Source organism: Dipodomys merriami, unplaced genomic scaffold (assembly GCF_024711535.1).
Source record: "Dipodomys merriami isolate MVZ:Mamm:240054 unplaced genomic scaffold, mDipMer1.0.p SCAF_19, whole genome shotgun sequence".
Classification (NCBI taxonomy): domain Eukaryota; kingdom Metazoa; phylum Chordata; class Mammalia; order Rodentia; family Heteromyidae; genus Dipodomys; species Dipodomys merriami.
This window is the reverse complement of record NW_027203270.1, coordinates 929,854-955,780: the sequence shown is the minus strand read 5'-3', so window position 1 is coordinate 955,780 and position 25,927 is coordinate 929,854. Positions and strand designations below refer to the sequence as shown.

The following is a 25,927-nucleotide window of genomic DNA, read 5'->3' as shown; positions in this document are numbered from 1 at the left end:
CCCTAAGCTCTTTTGCTCAGCACTCTACCATTTTGAGCCACAGTACCACTTCTGTTTTTGAGTGGCTAATTGGAGATAAGATTCTCATGGGAACTTTTCTGCCCAGGCTGTCTTCAAACTGCAGTCCTTAGATCTCAGCCTCCTGAGTAGCTAGGATTATAGGCATGATCCACCAGTGCCCAGCTTAGCTTTTTATTTATTGTTTAACATGTCAACATAATATGTATTCTTTTTTTTTTTTTTTGGGTCCAGTCGTGGGGCCTGAACTCTGGGCCTGGGCGCTGTCCCTCAGCTCTTCAGCTCAAGGCTAGCGCTCTACCACTTGAGCCACAGCGCCACTTCCGGCTTTTTTCTTTTTGCTTATGTGGTGCCGAGGAATTGAACCCAGGGCCTCAGGCATGCAAGGCAAGCGCTCTACCACTGAGCCAGCTTCTCCGCCCCCATAATATGTATTCTATATGACAGTTTTAACTTGGACATAAAATCTAGTCTGAGAAAAAAGACTACATTTATTTTTATATTTTTATTTTTTGCCAGTCTGGGGCTTGAACTCAGGGCCTGGTCACTGTCCCTGAGCTGCTTCTGCTCAAGGCAACGACTCTCCCACTTGAGCCACAGCTCCACTTCCAGCTTCTTCTGTTTATGTGATGCTGAGGAATCAAACCCAGAGCTTCATGCATGCTGGGCAAGCACTCTATCACTAAGCCGCATTCCCAGCCCCTAAAAAATTTTTAATGAACTGGCCAGGCATGATGACCTATAACCCTAACTACTTGGGGGAAAGAGATCCAAGGATCTCAGCTCAGGGCCAGGCCTGGCAAAATGTTAGTGAGATCCCATCTGACCATAGTGGCCTGTGCCTGTTATCCCGGCTACTTGGGAGGCCATAGGTCAGAGGAGCACGGTCCAAGGCTGGCCTCAGGCAAAAAACAAGGTCCCATCTAAAAAATAATATGAAACTAAGCTCAAACATGGCATGCTACTTTCTCCCTAGTTGTATTCACACTATTGCTCTCCTTAGCCTGTACCTAATTAAGAAACAGTAAGTACCCGCATATACCTCTATGGATAGATCACAAACACCTTTGACCTTCTGAATGGCTCCCCCTCCCCTTTTCAACTGCTGTGGGAATGAGAGGCTTGGAGACCCAGGCAGGAGACTTGGGAGCTTCGCCCTGAGGGAGGGGCCTCACAGACACTGCTTTGCCTGCACTGGCTTCTCAGGTGGATGCTTTTTCCTGCTTTCCCCATCTCCCATTTTGCTTGTATCTCTTCCCCTTGAGAAGGTCTTCTTGATTTTCCAGCTTTGGGGATCCAACAGTTCTATCCATGCACCCATTCATGGAGCACATACGGGGAACTTAAGAACTGTACGTGAGTGAGCTTCTTGGACAGAATGGGTAGACTAGGCAGCTGCCCTTAGCAGGAGAGGGGTGGTGAACTAGAGTCGGTCCTTGGGGAATGATGTTCTTGTGAGGGACCAAGCATAGCGGGTGCTGGGGGGTCTCATCACCACTGCCTTTTTCTTTTTTGGGAGGAGTAGGGATGATCTCAGTTTGTTGCCCAGACTGGCCTCCAGCCAGTTTGTGGACTCAAGCATTCCTTCTGCCTCTCCCCCTGAAACAGCTGGGACTGCAGGTGCCACTGTGCCGCTACAGTCGCTGCTGTCTTTATCAGAAGCCAGGGTGCAGGTCTCCAACGGAGCACAGCCCTCTGTGCTGGCTGGTTCCGACCTCCCTGAGGGCTCAGGAAAAGGAGATCCCACCCCAGGGGGAGTGGGAGCTAGGAAGATGGTGGGGAAAGATGAAAACATTTATTTTTGTCCTAGCAGTGCTAATATTTTATGAACAATTTTCAGTTGCTACACATATTGACAGATTTTGGATTTTTTTTCTTCCAAATTTCATCTTACGGTTTTATGACTTAAAAAATTAAAAGTGCATATTTGTATGCTTGCACAAGCACTCTTTCAGTTAGCTCTGGAATATGGACATTGCACATTATTTTTGTTCAAAGTTATTACTGAGCCATGCACTATGGCTCACACCTGTAATTCCAGCTACTCAGGAAGCAGCAGAAATTGGGAGGATTGTGGGCAAGGCATTATGGGCAAAATATTAGTAAGACCAAATCTCAGTCAATAAGCCAGGCACGGTACCTTTGGTCTCACTAAAGCAAGAGGCCACTGATTGGAGGATCTTGATCTGAAACTAGCCCCAGACAGAAATACCAGACTTGTATTACCTTAAAAATAATGCATAAAGGAAACACACACACACACACACACACACACACACACACACACACACACACACACACACACACAAACACAAAAGCAGCTGTAGGTATAGTTCATACAGTAGACTGTGCAAGATCCTCAATTTAAAGCCAAGTGTCACCAACAAAACATTCCCCCAACCCCCCAAAAACAACAACAACCTCAAACAGTGGTTATTCATAGGCCATTTGTAATGACACCTACAATTTTCAGCTACTTAGGAAACAGAGATTGGGAAACAGAAAACCCAAGATCTAATCTGAAAGATAATTAAAGCTAAACAGAAAGATGTGTGTGCAGCTTACATGGTAGAGAGAGAAAGAGAGAGAGAGAGAGAGAGAGAGAGAGAGAGAGAGAGAGAGAGAGAGAGAGTGTAGGTGTAGCTTACGTGGCAGAGAGCCCATTTAGTAATGGGAAGACCGGAGTTCAAACCCCAGAATTGCTATTAAAAAAAAAAAGTCACTCATTTCTCTCAAAATCAAGGACTTAAAATCATCAGTGGAGTAGTTTCTCCCCTGTTGAGGCGTGTTCTAGTGCCAGGAGCTATGATTTTATTCTGAAAATGTCTAAGAATTGTCAGGGTAGCTTGCAATTTCATTTATCGGAAGTGATTACATACCATGCAGTAATTGTAGGTAGGGTGGAGACAAAGAGCACAAAAATTAGATTTTGTTAAAGTCGATTGAGTTTGAGTACTGTTGCTTCAAATGCTGAATTCCCTGTCACAAATCAAAGATTTATTGTCACATGATTCTGATGACTAATGGAAGCTCTGAAGGATTAATTTTTTCCTGTTGTTTGACTTTCACATAATTTTTATTCTTTATATTGCTACATCACTCTATTCCAATCAGCTTTTACAATTGCCTGTTGTAAAGTAATGGAATTTTATTGGAGAGGGATGGATATATTTACATGCACAAAAAGCGTGAAGTCACAGATTTAATTTGGGATCCAGATTTTCATAGACTTCAGACAAATCCACTATTCCTCATGGTGATCTTTTCTGTAAATTATAGTTTGTGCATTTATCTGATCTTTGGTTTTCTAAATATGCATGTTTATTTAAGATACTATATTTTAGATAAAATAAATTATTATATTTGTTTAGGACAACAATGCTTTATTTCAATCATTGAATTATTCTGAATGTTAAAATACTTTAAGGGAAAGTATCTTTTCATTTCTAAATGTAGAATTTCTACATTTAGAAGGTTCATGGATTAATCATTTGAAGATACGCTTTTGTACATGTAAAAGGGATTTGTGTAATTTATGACAAAGTTTGAATGATCATGCCTCATTGGCTTTAATGGCATAACTTATTGTTCTTTAGAACATGATTTGCTTTTGGTGTAAAATGAGATGTTGGGGGTAAAGCTGAAGGTTTACCTAAAAGCACTGAGTCTGAGAAATTCTTTTACAAACATCAGATTTGCCTGGTGTTTGTCAGAATTCTTTCTCTCTTTTTTTTTTTTTTTGCTTTTTGCATGAGAACATTGTCCTTTAAGAATCCCTGGGCATAGGGATTTTTCTTAGCCAGCACCTGAAAGAATCTTGTGATACTCAGTGTGGGAGTGGTTAGTAGTTTGTCAAATACTCCTTTAATAATTTAGTTTTTACGTAATGCTGTCAGGTGTTTATTTTTTTCCTATGCTTCAGTGTATTATCAGCCCATAGTCAAAGAGGTCTTAGTCTCTAAAGAAAATTTTGTGAATATTGAGTTTCTGTAACTTTGCTTCTACACGTTTGGTGACTTTAGGAATTATTTTACTTGGGAATGTTTGCGTAACAACTGGATCTTTATTTAGAAAATTATATGCTCCACAGCTATTACCTTTAATGGCACAAATATTTTTGGTGACACTGTACATCATTGTATTTGCAGAATGGAGACATCCTAATGACTGATTCTTGTTTATTTTTAATGTGGGATTTATTCATTTACTTTGCTGCTGGTCCTGGGGCTTGAACTCAGGGCCTGGGCATTGTCCTTGAACTCTCTTGCTCAAGGTTAGTGCTCTACCACCTGAGCTAAAGCTCTACTTCTGACTTTTTGGTGGTTAATTGGAGATAAGAGTCCCATAAGACTTTTTCCTATGCTGGCTATGAACTATGATCCTCAGATCTCAGTCTCCCGAGTAGCTAAGATTACAAGAGAGAGTCACTGGCATCAGGATCCATGTAGCTCAGGCTGGCCTTAGACGCTAAATTTTTATCATCCTGCCTCTTCCCTTCTGAGTGCTGGGACTAAGGGGATGTGGCATCATGCCCTTAACTATGAAATTGTTTTTTTTTATAAGAAATATCCATAATTGTTTACAATTGGTTATGATAAAAAAATCAACAAGAGGTATGCTTTGCAAATATTTCTAGAAATTAGGGGTTGATATTAAGCTTTCTGACCTGACAAGAGTCTCTAAAAGGTGTTGAGTTTATTGAAAATGATGTAAGAGAGCCAGGGGAATAAGGGAATGGAGCTCAATTCAAACTTTCCTGAATTTAAAACGAAGAGCTTGTAAGTTGTTGTTATTGTTGATTTTTTTTGTCTTTTTGGGAGTGCAAAAGGGCAATCATGGTATTTAATATAACACTATGTAAAAAATGAATAATGCAACTTGGGGGCAGGGACAGGAGGGGGAAACTGAGGTGAGTGAGGGAAGAGGGGACATTGTCCAAATAGAAATGGACTCATTACTTAAGAATTATAACCCTTCTGTACAATTCTCTAATAACATTAAAATTAATAATAAAATAATAACAAAAGTAAACCCTAAGAGCTTATAAAATTCAACTGATTGAACTTCTAAATCTTCATATTTTTCTTAGTAAAAATGTCACTTGAGAAATACTAAATTCAGTTGAGCTTTCAACAATATAAGGAAACAGTCGCTACATTTTATTTATTTATTTATTTATTCATTCATTCATTCATTGTCGATCATTGGGCTTAAACTGGGGCCTGGGCTGTTTTTCTCAAAGCTAGCACTCTACCACTTGAGCTACAACACCACTTCCAGTTTTCTAGTGGTTAATTGGAGATAAGAATCTCATGGACTTTCCCACCTGGGTTGGCTTCAAACTGTGGTCCTCTGATCTCAGCTTCCTGAGTAGCTAGGATTACATACATGAGCCACCAGTGTGCGACTAAATTTATTGCTACTGGATGATAGCAGAGTTTATTTACACTTATGTAGATGGTGAACTTAGTTGACAAATGAGAATTACATAGGATTAGCCATAAATAAGTTCAACTTAATTGTTCAGGTTCTTTGGTACCTTCCCAGGACTTTGGAATCAAAATTAAAAAAAAACAAAACAGATTGGTAAAGATAAAGATACATAAGAATTATTGGGTAGGAGGCTTGGCTCAGATGGTAGAGCACCAGCCAAACAGCAAAAGATAGTGAGTTTGAGTCCTGGTCTCAGACCAAACAAACAAACCCAAACAAACCCAAAAAACCAAACAACAAAAAGAGTTATCCTCCAAGTGGCACTGTAGCTCAACTGGTAGAGCACTAGGCTTGAGCTGAAGAGCTGAGGGGCAGTGCTCAGGCCTAGAGTTCAAGCCCCATGACTGACAAAAAAAAAAAAAAGACTTATCCTCCAGATATATTTAAAACTGAAAAATAGACAGACTGAACTTCTTGTGCCCAGTATGTATTTGCCCAACAGGTATCTAATGCTTTCTGAGCCAGTTCTCTTTTCCTTCTTCTTCTGTTCAGTCATCCAGCCTTAATGTATGATAGTCTTCTCTTATGATGTTCTCAAGTGGACTTTTTCTTTTACTTTTCATCACTAGATCATGAGTATGTACCAAGAAAATTAGAAACATTTCAGTCAGGGTATGCTTGTGCCCTACATACACAATGTAACACATAGCATGGTGAATACCATTCACTCTTGATTTTTCTTAATTTAGTCTAACTTTAAAAAAAGTATTGCAATCTATAGAATACATTTATGGGCAACAAGTCACTCTTAATTGTGTTCCCTAAGAAATGAAAGTCTTATTCACATCTTGATGTTTTTCAAATCAAGAGGTTTATAATGAGGGTCAAAATAAGCCATTCACGAGGGGGAGAGAAGTATAGCAGTGCTATGGTGACTGTTTATATGTGTACAATACTAGCTTTGTGTCAGGGATGGTTGTTCATTTTCCACCTCTCTTATTTGCCTTGGTAATAACACAGTTGGATTTTAATTTAAATTGGATTCTGATTTGTTTTCTTGAGCAAATGGATACTTTTCACTGTGAAATTGTCTATATTATAGCTTTATCCTAGTATATTTGCTAGTGAAGTTCTTACAGGATTGAAATCCTGAAGAATTAATTACATAATGGTGGGAAACTGTAGGTATTTGGGCCGATAAGGGAAGAATGGCTCAAACTCACTTTTGACAAGAATCTGGCTTTTGTGTGTGTGTGTGTGTGGTGGGGGTATGAATCTAAGCCAGTGTTCTAAGGAGCCAGGGGTGTGCTGCTGTAAATATGTCGCATGTTATTTGAGAGATAGATCTTAGCTATAAGGCCTGGAACCAATCAGTGGAGATCCGAGTCACTGTGCTTCAGCCAGGAAACATTTTCATGCTCCTTCATTGTGTTGAAGAAACCTTTCCATCATATACTATGGCATACATAACAAAGGTTTGGTAGTACAGAATGCAGAACTACTGATGGAGTAGTTAAAGAAATGTAGAGAAGATGCTTGCTTTGTTTATGAGTGGTGGAAAGTTAAATTTTGAATAGTCATTGTGTGTTATGGGGTTTGCTAAACAGGAAAAATGAATGTGACCCATGGGCCTTTTAGTTCTTTACTAGAGTTTAAGCAAGCCAGTCTTCCATGACTCTGTGTTTTAGTCATTTGCAATACAGGAGGAAACCTCTTAAAGTCTCCAGAAGTTCCTAAATAGCACTATAAGCTGGAGACTCCGGCTTTAACACATGATCTGGGTTACAGGGGGCATTTCATTGAAATTCTGAAACAGTTGTGTTTAATTTTTTTGTGTAGTTATACAAATTGGATAATTTTCATCTTAGTGGTTTTGACTGTCTGTTCTTTATTTATTTTCATGATACTGGGGTTTAAACTTAAGGATATATACTTATTAGGTAAGATGTTACCACTTGAGTCATACCTCAATGACATTTCATTCAATAAACATTTTCTCTATTAGGTCTGATTTTGGGCTTTAGGGGAATCCTCTTGCCTAAGAAACCTTGTTCATATCAATACTGTAAGATGTTTGATCGTGCCTGATTCTCTTTTGGAGCTAAGGGAATGCTTTGTCTATCTCTGTTGACTGGTTTGAAGCAGACAAAATGACAGTCCTTTCATAGGTGTAATGTCAAAAATTTGCAATCTTTTTTGACAAATTATTTTAAAATCTGCTGAACTAATATTTTAATCTCTTTGGCATCTAAAAGTCTGTCTCCTCAGATTATTTATGGTACAGTTAATTTCCTTTTGGGGGAAAAAAATCTTAAAATAATAGCCTATTTGTTTGTAGCCTTTGTGATTAAAGATACCTGGCTGGAGATTTAAAGCTATATAAGTGAAATTGCCTAGGATGTGAAGAGGAGAAGACCTTTTGTCTTATATCTCCAAACCCCAAAAAACTCTTTCCCCAGTAGGTTAGGCAAATGATACCCCAAGAATCAATGTTGTAGACCATTGAAAATTATCTGGGAACAGGACTGAGATCCCACCCAAGAGAACTTGGGTGGAAGGTACACTTTGCAAGCCAAATGCATGCACTGGCAGCGACTGCCAGTGTGGGCCCACCGTTTGCATCACCGGTCACCTGGTGTCAAATGGAGTGAGTTGAAAGTTGTTTCAGGGAGGTGAGAATTACACCAGTGGAGTGGAGAGCAGGCTAAGAGTCAGCAGGACTCTGAGCAACATGGCAGGTACTGCAGATCAAAGCATAAACCCTGAGCTGACAAAAGCAATGACATTGAAACAAACTAGAAGGCAGGCATCCCCAGTGACCTGGAATCAAGAAGAAAACCAGACCCAACATGGAATTGACACTTTCTGTTTACTACTTGTGCTTGGGGGTGTCAAGGTTAGGACCTCGAAAATGCCAGGTTGATAATCTGTCACTGAGCTAAGTCCCCAAATCAGAGAACCACCCGTAGTCTTAACTTGTTCAGACTTGAAACATTCCCAACAAACACACAACCAAACAATAGCAAGGAAATAATTTTTCTGTGGTTTGGAAGTGGAATCTACCTTCTTCAATAAGGAAGAATTTTTGATTGTTTTCGTTTTGTTTTTTCTTTGTTGAAGTTTTGGTGCTTTACTCTCTTCTGTTTTATATTTGCATATTTTAATGCCTGCCTGCCTGCCTGCCTGCCTGCCTGCCTGCCTTCCTTCCTTCCTTCCTTTCTTCCTTCCTTCCTTCCTTCCTTCCTTCCTTCCTTCCTTCCTTCCTTCCTTCCTTCCTTCCTTCCTTCCTTCCTTCCTTCCTTCTTTCCTTTCTTCCTTCCTTCCTTCCTTCCTTCCTTCCCTCCCTCCCTCCCCCAAGGGTTTTCACTCAAGATCTCAAATTAGTTCAGCTGGTGCTCTACTATTTGAGCCACATCTCCAGCTCAGCCTTTTGCTGGCTCACTGGAGATGGAATTTTGTGAACCCCTTTGCCCAAACTAGCCTCAAACCTTAGTCCTCTGGATGTCAGCCTTCTGAGTGGCTAGGATTATAGCCTTGAGCCACTGGCTCCTGGCTTTTTTACTACTATTTCTAGCACTTTCCCAACATATACTTTTCCCCTCTATATCTTGCTACTTCTGTGTTTCCTTTTCCTAGCCCCCCCTTCTTCTTTTTTTTTTATTAATTGTTTAATGCTAATATTTTTGAAAAGTTTAAACCTTGGTTTATTCCTTAAGTAGATCCTTTTCTTTATAAAGTCATTGGGGTTAATGTTTATGTTTTTTTTAGCTACATTTAAATAACTAATTTGTGGATATTACTACTTTCTGCTTTCTCTGTGTGACAGAAGAGAATCCAGCATCAGATGTTCAGATTTCAATGTAGAAACATAAATAGTATGAAAAAGGCAATGTGACTCCTCCAAAAGTTCTTAACACCTCAGCAGTCCTATCCAGAGAGAGATTAAAATGGCTGAAATGCCTCAAAAATAAAGAAAATAAGAATCGCCAGGTGCTGGTGGCTTGTGTCTGTAAGCCTATCTATTCAGGAAGCTAAGATCTAAGGATCTGATTTGAAGCTAGCACAGGCAAGAAAGTCTGTTAGACTCTTATCTCCAATAAACTACTCAGAACAAGCCGGAAGTGGCACTGTGAGATCAAAGAAGTTTCAAACAGATACATAAAGTAAGGAAGTCAACCTAAGATCTGTGAAACATGGTTGAGAAATCCAGCAAGGAAGTTGAGATTCTGGAAACAAACCCACAAGCAAAATAAATAAATAATAAGTAATAAAATAATGGTTGTAAAAAAAAGCTCAATAAATCTAATTTTAAAATGTATAGTGGACGGGGCTGGGAAGGTGGCTCAGTGGTAGAGCGCTTGCCTTGCATGCCTGAGGCCCTGGGTTTGATTCCTCAGCACCACATAAGCAAAAAGAAAAAAAGCTGGAAGTGGTGCTGTGGCCCAAGTGGTAGAGTGCTAGCCTTGAGCTGAAGAGCTGAGGGACAGCACCCAGGCCCAGAGTTCAGGCCCCATGACCGGAACACCCCCCCCCCCCCCCCGCAAAAAAAAATGTATAGTGGAAGTAGACTAGATCAGTTAGTGTAAAGCTTATTGGGGATTGAAGACAAATTCATGAAAATAATATATTCAGCAATAAAGAAAAAACAACAGTAAATATTAAATTCTCTTAAAAAATTCTAGGGTATTATAGCATATATTTCACTGGTAAAATTCCCTAGCAAGCACAAGACCCTGAGTTATAGCCACAATAGTGCTAGAGTGTGTGTGTGTGTCTGTGTGTGTATGTCTTTGTGTGTGTGTCTGTGTGTGTCTGTGTGTCTGCGTGTCTGCCTGCCTGCCTCCTGTCCACATTCTTGGACATAATTAAGACACCATTGAAATTAAAGGAGAAAATTTCCTAATTCTAAAGTATGATATGCACATTTAAGTCAGGCATTTAGGACCCCAAATACACATGATCAGAAAGTACCTTTCCAAGCCACATTATAGTTAAAAAGCCACGACTACAGGGTGCAGGGAAGGATTGTTAAAACTGCAAGAAAAAAAATGCTAACTTATGTACGAAAGTAAAGCAATAAGAATTACCCCTCCACCTTAGTGTAAATAATAAATGCTAGAAAAGTGTAGAATGAAACACTCAAGTTCTGAAAGAAAACTGCCAACCAAGATTGCTATATCCAGCAAAGTGGTCATTTAAAAATGATGGAGAAGTAAAAACAAGCATAAGTTAAAGCAATTCCTGACCACTAAGCCAGCATTACAGAAAGTATTTAAAAGAGCATTTCACATAAATGAGACAGAAAATCATTATAAACATGAACAGAAAGGAAAAATTTCAGGAGAGAAATTTTCAAAAAAGAGAAAAAGAAGAACCAAACATGCTCAATTTGGCAAAGGGCCTATAAACTCTTAAAAACAAGAAAGAACTAAAAACTAGTAAAATTCAAATCAACCCACAATTATAGGAATTGGTAAATACGTGTTGATGATGATTTTAACTCTTCAGTAAAAAGTTGCAGATTGGTTGGTTGGTTGTTTTTACAGATTTTTTTGTTTTTTATTCAAAGATCCACCGGGCACTGGTGGCTTATACCTGTAATTCTAGCTACTCAGGAGGCTGAGATCTGAGGATTGTGGTTCAGAGCCAGCCCAGTCAGGAAAGTCCATGAGACTCTTACCTCTCTCTAATTCCAAAAGACTGGATGTGGAGCTATGGCTCAAAGTAGTAGAGTGCTAGTCTTGAGCAAAAGAGCTCAGAGACAGTGCCCAGGCCCAGAGTTCAAGCCCTATGACTGACCAGAAAATAAATTCAAAAAACAAAACAAGTACATCTCTTAGCGAGATACATAACTGAGAGTAAGATGCCAATACCTGTCACCAAGCAGGAGCCAAAGTTAGTGTTAAAGAAGGACACTTACAGATTAGTAGAGAGAAGAATTCATCTAGAACATATATCAATTATAAATTTATATGCATAGAACTTCGGTGCACCTAGTGCAATAAAACAAATGCCACTGGACAGAAAGGTACAGATAAGACCAGGCAGAATAAGAGTAGGTGACTTCAGAATCTCGCTATCATTGGTAGAGAGAACTTCTTGATGAAAATATCAAGAGAGATTCTTCAGAGTTAAGCTGTACCATGTATCAGATGGATAATACTATGGACCTGTAGTTTTCATCCAGGAGCTACAGAATAGACATTTTCAGCAGTTTGTCGAATTTTTACAAAAGAGTCACATTTTAGATCATAAAGCAATTCTTTTATTTAAAAAAATTGTACTTTATTGTTATTTTAGAGGTGACATACATTTATATGAAGCGGAGTAATAAGTGTATTTCCTTTTGTACCGTTTCATCTGTTCCCTCATTCTCTCCCATTCCCTCCCTTCCATCTCCACTCATGAATTGTATAGTTCACTTTCATCAGTGCCAATGTGTTGCACTGATGAACTTTTTTTTTTTTACCCTTTTCCTTTGGATTCTGTGTCCTCACTAGTGTGAATACACTAGTAAGGTAAAGAATACAGAATCCTCAGAACAAAACAAAAAACAAAAAAGATTTTTGTTTCCATATCTATTTTATAGAGTTTGTTTTGGTATGTATATTATTTTATGTAAATATGGAGGTGCTTAGACATTCCACCTTTGTGATTATCTCCTAAGACTCTTTGATCTCACTGTATGTGTCTAGAATCCTGTGTATTTTGTATCAGATTTCCACACACCAGGGTGAACATGCACCGTTTGTCTCTCTGAGCTTAGCTTACCTCACTTAACATGATTTGTTATATAGTTCCACCCATTTTCCTGCAGATGGCATTATTTTAATGGCTGTGTAAAATTCCATTGTACATAGGTATCAAATTGTTTGGATCCACTTGTATATTGTGGGGCATCTGGGCTATTGTGAATAGTGCAGTGATGAACATGGATGTGCAGTTGTCCTTATATCCTGGTTCATGATACTCAGAGTAGATGTCAACAAGTGTTATGGCTGGGTCGTAGGGAAGATCTGTGTTTAGTTTTTTTGAGGAAACTCCAGACTGTTTTCCAGAGTGGTTATACAGGTTTACATCCCCACCAACATTTGTTGTTGTTCGAATTCAAAATGTTAGCCAATCTAACTAGGAAAAGATAGAATCTCAGATGTTTTGGTTTGCATTTCCTTTATGGCCAGGGATGATGAGCATTTCCTCATGTGTTTTCTTGCCGTTCTTACCCCTTCTGAGACGTCTCTCCTGAGCTCCATTACTCATTGAGTAATTGGTATATTAAGTTTGGGAGGAGTTAGTTTCTTGAGTTCTAGTACATATTGGATATTAGGCCTTTGTCTGATATGTTGTGGGTAATGATTTTTTCCCAGTTGGTTGGCTGTCTTTCTAGTTTAGTAACTATGTCCTTAGCTGTGCTGGAACTTTTTATTTTAATGTAGTCTCACTTGTTGAGTCTCTCTCCTATCTATTGTGCCTTTGGGACTGTTCAAAAAGTTTCTGCTTCTACTTATAAGTTGTAATGCATAAAGCAATTCTTTTTTTGTCGGTCATGGGGCTTGAACTCTGGGCCTGAGCGCTATCCCTCAGCTCTTCAGCTCAAAGCTAGCACTCTACCACTTGAGCCACAGTGCTGTTTTCGGTTTTCTGGTGGTTTATTGGAGATAAGTGTCTCACGTCTCACGAACTTTCCTGGGCAGGCTGGCTTTGAACTGCAATCCTCAGGTCTCAGCCTCCTGAGTAGCTAGGATTACAAGCGTGAGCCACTGGCACGAAGCATAAAGCAATTCTTAACCAATACAAAAACATTAAGATGATTTCCTTTATCTTAATATGTCATAATTGAATATAACTAGAAATTAAGAGAAATTATGATAATCACACAAATGTGGACATTGAACAACATACACATTGATTAGAGGGTCAGTGAAGAAAATAATTTATAAATTATTTAAATTAAGTGAAAACATAGTTTACCATAACTATTAGGACACAACAATAGCAGTAATAGTATAGATTATAGCTATGAGTGACAACATTTAATAGTCAGAATTGGGGCTCTAAGTGTGACTTAGTGGTAGAGAACCTGCTCACAATCATTAAACTCCTCTATTTGCACACAGAGAAGACATACTGAATATGTCTTCTAATGAAGTCATACTTTAACAGCAGTTAGGTTGTTAAAGCACAGTAACTCAAGTCTCTGAATTTGAGTAGGAAATCTTAGCCAGATGCTGTGATGGCTCAGCCTACCATACTAGCTACTCAGTAAGCTGAGATCTGAAGATCAAGATTTGAAGCCACCCTGAACAGACAAATATGCATGTCTCTCTCTCTCTCTTGCCCAGTATGAAGCCATAAATGGAAGTGTGGCAGCTGTGAGCCCAAAATCCAAGGGAGGAACTGAGTTCAAGTCTCAGTACCAATGTACCACAACACAAATTGGAAATCTTAACATAACAATGCACTTCATCCTCTTAGCAAGACAAGTATAAGTCAAAGTCCAAAATTATAGATGAGAAGAAATAACGAAGATCAGAGCACAAGTTAACAAAAGAGTAGGTTCTTTGAAAAGATAAACCCAATCGACAAGCCCTTAGCCAAACCAACCAAAAGAAAGAGAAGACTCAATTAGTGAAATTTAAGATGAAAAGAAATATTTCAGCACATAACCAAGTAAAGAATATTTTGGAAAGAAATATTCTAGTTAACTGGAAACTCTAGAAGAAATAGATAAATTTCTAGACACTTGTGGCAAGGACATTGAAGCAATAGCCAGCTTCCAACAAGAAATTGGATAGATTCACTGCCAAATGCTACCAGAACTTTGTTTCATTATTTTTGCTGGTACTCAGGTTTGAACTTGGGACTTGTACTTGCTCAGCTTGCTCAATTGACTTGTGCTGTCCACTTGAGCTATTCTAGCCTAGGTTTTTGCTGCTTAATTTGAAGATGAAGTCTCTTGTACTTTTCTGCCTAGGCTGGTCTTACATTGTGATCTTCTAGATACAGCCTTCTGAGTAGGTAGGATTATAGGTAAAAGCCACTAACACCTAACATGCACTAGGACTTTAAAACTCAGCACTTCTCAACCCGTTCTATGAAATAGAAAGAGACAGAATGCCACTAAGCCCATTCTACGAAGCGAGTATTTACATGAAACCAAAATGGAATAAAAATGCAGCAAAAAATGTCTAATTTCTCTGATGAACATAAATACAAAAGTTCTTTATCCAAACTGAATTCATCAACACACTAAAAAATTATACACCCTGATCAAGGTGGCTTAATTTCAGTGAAGTAATGATGGTTCATCATTTATAAATCAATGCATATAATGCAGAATATAAAATCAACAATAGAAAAAAATCATATAGTTATCACAACAGGAGCAGAAAAAGCTTTTGACAAAATGTGACATACTTTCACAACAAAAGTCCTTAGGAAACTAAGAATGTAAAGAATATTCCCTAATACAATAATAGCTACATATGACAGATACATTGTACTAAATGGGAAAAACCGAAACCTTTTCCTTTAAAATCAGATGGTTTTTTCTTATTCAATATAGTACTTGAATTTTTTATTAGCTAGAATTATAATGCAAGAGAAATAAGGAATACAAACAGGAAAAGGAGTGGTTAACATCCCTGTTTGCAAATGATAAAATCCTATACTTGAGAGACCTTTAGGACTTTATCAAAACATTTTAGACCCTATAAACACTGTTAGCAAAATAATAGGATACTAATTCAACATTCAAAAATCAGTAATGGGGTTGGAGGCATGGTTCAGTTGATAGAGTACTATCCAATAAACAAATGCATCAGGTATGGAGTTCGAGTTCCAATCTCAGACCTTTAAAAAAAAACAAAAAATCAGTAGCTTTTCTCTATAGTAAGGATAGACTTGCTGAGATGTACTTGCTAGAACATAGTCCATTTATAATAGACTTCAAAACTAGAATAAAATACCGTGGCATAATGGTGTTAAAGACATCTAAAGTGATAAGTGTGAAGCACTGAAGAAAGACCTGAAGCAAATTCTATAGGATGAATTGTGTTCATGGGGAGGATTAATGTTATTTAAATGATTACACTACTGAATGTGCAATCCCTAACAGAATTCCAGTTTTATTCTTTACAGAAATATAACAATCCTAAAGTTCATAAGGAAGCATAAAAGACCCTACATAGAAAAAGTCTTAAATAAAAAGAGCAATAATGGAGGTATCATCATATCTGTCCTTAATTTACACTACTGGGTAATGGTAAAATTTACCAACATAATACTGCCCTGCCAACAAACCTACAGACTTACTGAACTAGATTAGAAAACACAAAAATAAAACGGTACTATGACAGCCGTCTGATCTTCAATACAGCTACCAAAATCAGATGTTGAGGACACAGCTCTTCAACAATGGGTTGTAGAAAATGACTGTCTACATGGATAAGACTTGAATTAGATTCTTACCTTTCACCCTGTTCAAAAATCATTTCAAAGGTTTTAATACCAGACTTTGAAACTACTGTAGCAAAACATAGTAGAAACACTTGAAGACATAGGCACACAATCAGTGACTTTCTGAACAGGACACCAAATAGTTGAGGAAATAAGAGCAAGAAATAGGAAATGAGATTGCAGCAAACTAAAAAGCTGCACAGCAAAGGAAATAATTACCAGAACAAAGAAACAGCTTACAGAATGTGAGAAAAATCTTTTCCAGCTGTTCGTCTCACTAGAGACTTAATTTCCAGTGTATATAACACATTCAAAAAATTAAACACTGAAAGAACAAATAATCCAATTAGCGAATGGGAAAATGAAGTTCAAAAGAAGAACAAATGACTAATAAATACATGATTGTGTGAAGGAAATACAAATAAGAAGCAATGTGTGGCACATATATATATATATATATATATATATATATATATATATATATATATATATGAATTGTGTGCTTCCATCAGAAAAAATGACCACCCCATTTTTAAGGAAATGGAAAGACTTGGAAAAAAAATCATATTAAGTGAAGTAAACCAGACTCAAACATAGATCCATGGTTTCCCTTATTTGCAATAATTAATATACAGCTAAGATAATCTTAGCAGATGAACAGGATAGCTCAGTAACTATGTACATATGACCATATAAGATGATGCTAAGTGAAATGAACTCTAAGACATGGATATAAGGGGTTTTACTTTGTTGTTGTTGTTTTTAATGAACGATGTGATTGTTTCTTTCATTCTTCCCCCTATGATACATCCCCCTATTGTTACTGTATTTGATTTTGGTGCCCTGGTATTGTATATATGTTTGTTTGAATTAGGGAAGGGAAGGAGAACAACAGAATGGTGAGACAAAGGACAATGAGGAACCAATGCAACAGCGGTATACACAAGATAATATGTTGAAAACGATCTGTACAACTTGGGGGAGGCTAGGGGGAAGAGAAAGGAGGAGAAAAATGAGGGAAGGTGTAACAAGGTTGATGAGAAATGTACTAATTCTCTTACTTTATGTAACTGAAACCCCTCTGTACATCACCTTGACAATTAAGACAAAAAACAAAAAGCAAGATTGAAATTCAGTCTCACTTCTGTCATGAAGGAAAAAAGCAAATTCTGATGGGGATGGAGGAGGAAGAACCCTTGACCACTGCTGGTGGGAATGTAAATTAGTTCAACCACTGTGGAAATCAGTACAGCGTTTGCTTTTTCTCAGACTACATTATGAGTTCATCTTAAAGTGACCATCATTTGGAAAGTTGGGGTACACACATGAGAAATGTGACTCAATCTTATCCCAAATGCTTCAGCAAGAATTTTAGGTTTTCTTTCTCATTTATGCTTAGACTTCAAACCTTTATAATAATTTAGTATATCTTATTAGTAAATGACTATAATATATAGTTGTTTTCAAGGAAATCACAGATGTTTCTTCTCTCTCTCTCTCTCTCTCTCTCTCTCTCTCTCTCTCTCTCTCTCTCTCTCTTTCTCTCTCTCTCTCTCTCTCTCTCTCTCTCATTTTGGGGCCTGAACTCTGAGCCTGGGCACTGTCCCTCAGCTCTTCACTCTACCACTTGAGCCACAGTGCCACTTCCAGTTCTCTGAGTGGTTTATTGGAGATAAGAGTTTTCACAGAGGGCTGGGAAGGTGGCTTAGTGGGAAGGTGGCTCAGTGGTAGAGCACTTGCCTTGCATGCATGAGGCCCTGGGTTCAATTCCTCAGCACCACATACACAGAAAAAGCCGGGAGTTGCGTTGTGGCTCAAGTGGTAGAGTACTAGCCTTAAGCTGAAGAGCTGAGGGACAGCGCCCAGGCCCAGAGTTCAAGCCCCATGACAGACAAAAAAAAAGAATTTTCACAGATTTTTCCTGCCTGGGCTGGCTCTGAACCATGATCCTTAGATTTCAGCCTTCTGAGTAGCTAGGATTACAGGTGTGAGCCACCGGTGCTGGGCTCACAGATATTTCTTAAACATAGATGTATTTAAATCTAATTTATGCTAGTTATTCTGTTCATATTGAGTCATTCTGTGCATATTCTTATGGAGTAAATAGCCTTTGTAGCTTTCAATTTTTTATTTTATTTTTTTGTGTGCCAGTCCTGGAGTTTAAACTTAGAGCCTGGGCAGTGTCTCTGAGCATTTGTGCTCAAAGCTAGTGTGCTCTACCACACTCCACTTCCAGCTTTTTAGTAGTAAATTTACACTTGAGTCTCATGGATTTTCCTGTCCAGGCTATCTTTGAACCATGATCCTCAGATCTCAGCCTCCTTTGTAGCAAGGATTAGAGATGTGAGCTATCAGCACCTCACTTCTAATTTCTTTTTTTTTCAAAATAAATTACAGTGATAAGGATGACTGTTTTCCATTATAAAAACAAATGCTAATGTTCAATAAAAGTTTTGTTGTAGTTCTACATTTTAGTATTTGTCTGCAGAGGTTACCTCCGCCCTCTCTAAATTGAGCTTGTGAAGGAAGGAGCGATTTTGGTGTTTTCTTCGCATGGACTTCACAGTGGTTCTATCTTTGTTCCACCTTTGATCAATTAATCATTAATCAGTTTTTTCCATATGAAGAAACAATGAATGGTTTTTAACGTGTGATCTCAAGACAGTTCGTGCTCAGTGCATGATGTAGGGAGTTTAGTGGTGTTGAGCTTATTAAAATACACGATTTTGGGCTGGGAAGGTGGCTCAGTGGTAGAGCGCTCGTCTTGCATGCTTGAGGCCCTGAGTTCGATTCCTCAGCACCACATAAGCAGAAAAAAAAAGCCGGAAGTGGCACTGTGGCTCAAGTGGTAGAGTGCTAGCCTTGAGCTGAAGAGCTGAGGGACAGTACGCAGGCCCAGAGTTCAGGCCCCATGACTGGACCCCCCTCCCCCAAAAAAATATGATTTCAAAAATATTCAGCTTAATTGTCCTTGCTAACACTCTGCTTGGTATAGGAACACTCATGAGTTTCAGGAGTTAATAACTGGTCTCTAGGAGCCCCTCTTTAGCCCACTAGAATGTACTCAAATATTCACTTATTTTCCATGTGCAGAATACCTTCACGTTATCTTAGCATCTCACAAGATTTGTAGTTATTTTGGTATTAGAGATTGAACTTGGATCCTTGCTTTAGCTAGGCAAGCATGCTGCCACTTGAACTTTTACATTTAGTTGGTTTTTAAATAGGATATTATTACATCCTGGCTCATCTGGTCTTGGATGACAATCCTCCTGCTTTTTCCTCCAAGTAGCTGGGATTGCAACCAGGTACTGCCATGCCTGGTTCAAAGTTTTATCTCATTTTATCATCAAGTCAGATCTAACCCCGCTTAAATATTATCAATTCCCAAATGTTTTCTTAGGTAGGGCTGAGACTCAGCATTTGGTGCCTTCTGCATTGTACTCTTACTCCATTTATGGACCTAGAAACTGAAAGGCCTCCTTGCTTCTAAAATATAGTGGTAGCATTGGCATTGGGCAACAGACATTCCAATTCAAAGACGGAGAAAGCAGTAGGACTCAGGAGTCTTAAGCAATTTTAGAATTTAGTACAGCAAGTTCCATTATGTTCAGGGTCTGGGAATAATTCTCTGCCTTTGAGTATTACAAAGACACATTTCTAAGAAGCAAAAGGGCTTACTCAGTATGGTTGTTTGTTTTTTTTGTGTGTGTTTGTTTCTCAAGTTTGTTGCCCAGGCTTCTAACTGTGATCTGCAGATTTCAGCTTGAGTAGCTACGATTACGTGTGTGTGTGTGTGTGTGTGTGTGTGTGTGTGTGTGTGTGTGTGTGTGTGTGTGTGTGTGTGTGTGTGTGTGTGTGTGTGTGTGTGTGTGTGTGTTTGTGTGTGTGTGTGTGTGTGTGTGTGTGTGTATGTGTGTGTTAGTCCTGGGGCATGAACTAAGGGCCTGAGTGCTGTCCCTGAGCCTTTTTGCTCAAGGCTATTGCTTTATCACTTGACCCACAGCTCTACTTCTGGCTAACCACTAAACAGTGGTTAATTGGAGATGAGTCTCATGGACTTTCCTGCCTGGGCTGGCTTTGAACCACAATCCTCAGATCTCAGCCTCCTGAGTAACTAGTATTATGGGTATGAGCCATGGGCACCCATCTTTGTACTGTATTATTTATTTATTTATATATTTTTGTCTTTTTTTAAAATAAAAAATATCGTAAAAGTGATGTACAGAGGGGTTATAGTTACATAGGTAAGTTCATTAGTACATTTTTTTGTGGTCTTTTTTTTTCTTTTGGTAAGTCATGGGGCTTGAACTCTGGGCCTGGGCGCTGTCCCTCAGCTCTTCAGCTCAAGGCGAGCGCTCTAGCCACTTCTGGTTTTCTGGTGGTTAATTGGAAATAAGAGTCTCATGGGCTCTGCTGCCCGGGCTGGCTTTAAACTGTGATCCTCAGATTACAGCCTCCTGAGTAGCTAAGATTACAGGCGTGAGCCACTGGTGCCTGGCTACATTTCTTTTTTCAACCTGTAATTTTTTTTTTCTTAATGTCTGTGTGTTTGGTGTTCCTGGAAGTCCCATTGTGCTGTAGCACAGCCCATTCCTGAAAGCAGCAAGGAGGTCAGTGCTCTCTTGCTGTATGAAGTCCTTCTCTCCAATATGCCAATCTCAGGTCTACGTTTTGAGCTGTTTAGTAAATCTTCTGAATCCATTGGGGCCAGAAAATGTTTGGATTTAAAGATTTCTTAAAAATGGGTAGATATAGATGTAGTAAACTCTTTTGCAAGTTTTTTCAGGCAAAATACCTTTCATATGAACATGAAACCAAGATTTGTTGCAAATATTGGTGTCATGCTGTTATAATGTGTCCATGTAAATTCCAAAGAAATGATTCTGTGTGATGTATCAATACAGAAAGAAATGTAATGAATGATGAAAGTGAGTAAAAATGGTAGTTTGGGCCCAGAGACAGGGCTAGAGAAAGAGTGCCTTGCTTAAAGCTGGGTGCCCGTGGATCATGCCTGTAATCTTAGTTACTCAGGAGGCTGAGATGTGAGGGTTGTGGTTCAAAGCTAAGCTTAGGCAGGAAAGTCTGAATCTTATTTCCAGTAAACTACTAAAAAAGCTGGAAGTGGTGCTGTGGCTCAAATGGTAGAGTACTGGCTTTGAGCAAAAGACGCTCAGGAACAGTGCCCAGGCCCTGAGTTCAAGCCCCACAACTGGCATAAAAAAAAAATTAAAGAAGGTATCTGCTTAGCATTCACAGGTTTTGGGTTCCAGCCCCAGCACTGCAAACAAAAACAGAATCACAGGAAATAAAAACTGTGTTAGGGACTCACTTAAATTTTAGAGAACGAAATACATCTTATCTACTTATAGGGAAAGAAGGTATCAACAGAAGGGAATAATCTTGAAGGTGGTAAGTGGATTGATAAGTCTGTACTTAAAAATTATGAAATGGTAACACCTGTATAATACCTATATAATAAAAATAAAATTATATTATATAAACCATATATTATGTGGGCAGGTATCTGTAAAGTTTTATTTTTAAATATATTTTTGCTTTTTCTTCTTTGAAATTCCTGTTTTTTGTATAGCAGACATGTTTTATTCATGTGTTTAAAAAAATGGTTACTATCTCTCACCCCAGTGAAGCTTCCTTAAGGAGATAATTCTGTTGAGTACTTACGATAATAGCATGGAATAGACTGTACCATAAGTTAAAAAAATATATATATTATTGTAAAGATACTGTACAGAGGGGTTACAGTTACATGAGTAATGTAATGAGTACATTTCCTATCCAGCATTGTTACCCCGCCTTTGTTTTTCCCCTTCCATCCCTTCTCTTCCCACCTTCCCAACTCTTCCCCTTTCCTCAAGTTGTAAAGTTTGTTTTCCACAGTGTCTTGTACATCTCATTGTTACAGTGGGTCAACCTGTATCCTTGTTTTCAGCATTTTGTTATTTCCCTTTCCCTTTTCAAATTAGAAAAATGTATATACAAGATGCAGTGTGCCATGATGTTTTTAGACCATTATGGTTGTAGAATATTATCTTTCATTCAGGTGTGAAGTAATATTGTTCTTGAGGGGAAATTTTTTTATTAGTCGACAGGCATTATAAGGCTGAGCAAGTGGTGATATTTAAACTTTTTTTTTCTTTTGCAATATCTGCTGAGAAAAATGACTCTTGGAGTGACTGGTATTTTTTTTTTCAATTGTGTCACAGCCTCAAACAAAGTGGACAGGGGTACTGAGCATCTTTATGTCCTGGACTGTTGTATTAGTAATAGCTATAGAGCATTTTTATCTGCTTTTTGGCAATTCTGAATAATTCATTTTTACCTTTCAAAATGTTGTCCAGCAACTGTTTGTGCAAACAGGTTTTTCTGCCTTTTTGTTTGAATTTCTTATGCCCTTATAAGACCTGTTTTAGGGTACTTGAAGCTTTTACTTTTTATTTGTTATTTCTCAGGTAAACGCAAAGCACTGAAGTTGAATTTTGCAAATCCACCGGTCAAGTCTACAGCCAGGTTTACTCTGAATCCCAACACAACAGGAGTCCAAAATCCACACATGTGAGTATTTTTCCGTGACCAAATCAAACGCCCGAGTCACATAAAGGGTTTAACATGATGGTGTTTCATACATTTTTCTAAACCCAATGTTTGTTATTTCTGTTTTCTTACGATTTAGAAATGTTATCATGGGAACTTAATTAGAAAATTATTGGTTCTCCATTCTTGAATCGATAAACACAGTTTCCCCTTTTAAAAGTTTCCTTGTGGAACAAAAAGCCAGAAACAGATACATTTGTATGGTTTGAATAACTCTTACTAGACTTCCTGCAAATATCACTTATCCTCTTCCTCCTGGATTGCCAGTTAAATGGCAAGTTGTATTTTGCAGATTAAATGTCCTCTCTCCACAAATCCTCATCACTTACTTGTTGACAAAATAGATTGATTCCATTCTGAAAAAACTCAGTTCCTCTAAGATTACCATGTCATAGGACATTGAAAGTTGTGTCCATCTGAGTGTACTGGTGTCAGTGACCTTTTTTAAAAAAATTGTATAATGAATGTTTTAATTAAAGAATAGAAATGATATCATAGCATCTTACTGGAAATATCGTTAAAAATATGTTTGTGAATTTAAAGTAACTTCCTGACAATGTTTTACCTAGACCTTCAATTTAAGTGAAGTGACATATTGTATAATAATTGTCCCTTCCTCTAAACCTGTCATATTTATGCTCAGATTCATGGAGAGACTTTTTAATCTAATCCTGGGACTGTAAAGCAAGCAGTGAACGGTATGTGTTAATGAGCATAGGCAAATCCAGGCACTGTGGTGCACAGCTGTAATCCCAGCTACCGCAGACAAAGAAGTAGGAAGATTGTGGTTCGATGCTAGTCACTGGGTGAAACCACGAGACCCTATCTATAAAGAATCTATAGGCAAGGCTGGGTTATGGTTCAAGTGATAAAGCAATTTCCTAGAGGCTTGAGTTTGTCAATTGTGGATACGTCCATAAGGCAAAAACAAAAACTAAAAACCAAAAACTATCACAGAATACATTGTTTTGAATAATTTCTCAGCAGTTTGGATGTAAACCTTACTAGACTTGAAATGTACTTAGTTTTCTCAGAGACACATTTATTGTCATTTTCTTTTCATTTAAAAAGGTCAGTATATATTTTACTTGCAAAGAGTAATAAGTTGGCTGATGGTACAGTGTACTTTGACACGAATGCCTGAGTATAAATACTTTGTTATTTTTGACACTCTCCTGGGCTAGAAGGGAGGAGTGTGCATGTGTGAGTATATACTCCTGCTTTGACCTGTAAATTTAGAATGAAAACCACATTAAATGAGCACTGCAGTAAGCTTATTTCACTAGGACTGCAGCTACTGCAGAAAAAGAGATTAGAAGATTGTGGCCCAGTGTGGGCCCCTGGGCAAAACCTTGAGACCCTATCGGTAAAGAAACTAAAAGCAGAAGAACTTGTTCTGGTTTAGAACCATTCTAGAATAGAATGGTGTTCATTAGTCTGTTTCTCTATAGAAACCAAACATTATCCTGTCTCTGAAACATCTGTATTGATCAAGAAACCTTATATTTTTCAGTTGGTTATAACAGAACCCAAGCAACAAGAAAATGCTCTCCCAAAAAACCTTTCATTGTTCATTTCCTAGAATTCTTCATGAAAGCTTGTATGAAACTACTTCTTCAACAGTTTAATCCTGTTACCATGGTTACTGGCCAAGCATGTATTTGAAGCCAGACAGAAAAGGCTTATGTAGTAATCATCAAGATGATCCAATCTTTCTCTTTTAAAAGCACGTTAGTAATGAATCACCAAAATTCTTAGGTCTCTCTTTTTGTTTGTTTATTAATATTGTTACTATATTCTTTCTGGTGACAATACTAGGGCTTGAACTTGGGACCTGGGAGCTCTTGCTTAGTTAGCATTTTTGGTCAAGGGTACACCTCTGTTAGGAGGTGCTTAATTGAGGATAAAAGTCTCCTGGACCTTCTTGCCCATGCTGGCTTGGAATCTTGATCCTCAGATCTGTCTCCTGAGTAGCTAGGATTGTGTGAGCCACTGGTGCCCAGCTTTAAATCTCTCTGAAAAGCTGTTATGACCAGGGGAATGCTACTAACTTAAATTTAGAACTGGAACAATATTTACATATTTGAAAACATTCTTTTCTCCGCAGATGCTTCATTTATGGAAAATTCATAGACAAAAATCCCTTTTTAAAATATTTTAAACAAGTAAGTAGGCTGACAACAACCCCTTTTTATTTTAAAAATTGAACGGATTTGGTTTTAAGTCTTACTCTTTTAACTAGTGCTTAATAATAAGTCTGTAGCCAGCTCTCAGTGGTCCATTCTGTCTCTTAACAAGTGTAGAAGTTTGAGGCTATTACCAGAACTGGTGATGTTCCAGGAAGGGGGTCTCCCAGAAGGAGGAGGCCTCTGCCTGCCTCTCTTCCATATTCATGCTCAGTTCCAGAGCACAAAATTGTTTGAGTTGCACAGACAAGGTCACATAGAAAGAGCTACTCTCTCCTTCTGCCTTTTTTAAAAAATTCATTTTACTAAATGTTGCAACTTATTGGGGGAGTTTAAGACTGACAACCAAAAAAATAAATAGTGTCAGTGTGCTTTTAGTCAAGCTATGCATTAACACAATATTTATCTCTTATTCCTGGCTGCTGTTTTCCCATGTCTCATTTTCCCTGATGTCCCCTGCCTTAGGAGGACATGTGGTCAAGAATTCAATGTATATCCTCCAGAATTAAGAAAAGTGAGGGAAGGGCTGCCCGGGGAGGGAGGGCTGGGTGAGAATGGTGAAGGGGGTAACATTGATCAAGGTGCACTGTATTCCTAAACTGCTTTGCTAAATGACAACTGCTTGAAGACAGTTTAAAAAAAACCCATTAAAGCATGGGATTGAGAAAGATGAAAGAAAGATTTCAACCAAGAGTTTGTTGGATTTGTTGTTACACAGGTCTATATGGTCTGGATTAGAAGTAGGCCATTTACTGGAATTGATAGATAATTGTTTTATTTCCAAGGCCAGCGTGTCTGGACGTCCCCAGGCTCTTCATAAGGTATCCTTTTGTTCTCTTCCTCTGTGATATGTACCAGAAGCACTAATAAAAAAAAAATCACTGTTGCTGTTTAGAAGTACTTTGCAACTTAGAATCCATGACTTGATTTTGTGAGAGCTTTGAAGTAAGATCTCTCTTGCTATTTATGTATGTTTTCCTCCTGAAATTTCCATGAGCTTTAGTAGGATTGTAAATGTAAACCCTCATGAATTTAAGAAAGGAAAGAAGAATGACGTTAAGATGTGTCCAGGAACTGCTTTCAGATCTCAATGGGCATTTGATACTCTCCTGAGTGCAGGATCCTTTGGAAGATTGTAAAAAGTAAAAATAAAAAATAAAAAGCAAGAGTGCATCAGTAACTTCTGAGAACCAGTAGTTCAAATGAAATGCCAAGGA

The 25,927-nt window shown here is 38.3% G+C and overlaps 1 protein-coding gene across 2 annotated transcripts in view; it reads left to right on the top strand.

Annotated features, from left to right (window-relative positions):
- Map2k4 (mitogen-activated protein kinase kinase 4) overlaps window positions 1-25,927 on the top strand; it is a 101,409-nt gene that overhangs the window by 13,450 nt on the left and 62,032 nt on the right. For both annotated transcript variants that reach the window (XM_070026936.1, XM_070026937.1), the window contains one exon: window positions 22,383-22,485. In XM_070026936.1, the coding sequence (XP_069883037.1) occupies window positions 22,383-22,485 (103 nt within the window). The remainder of the gene's footprint in view (window positions 1-22,382; window positions 22,486-25,927) is intronic.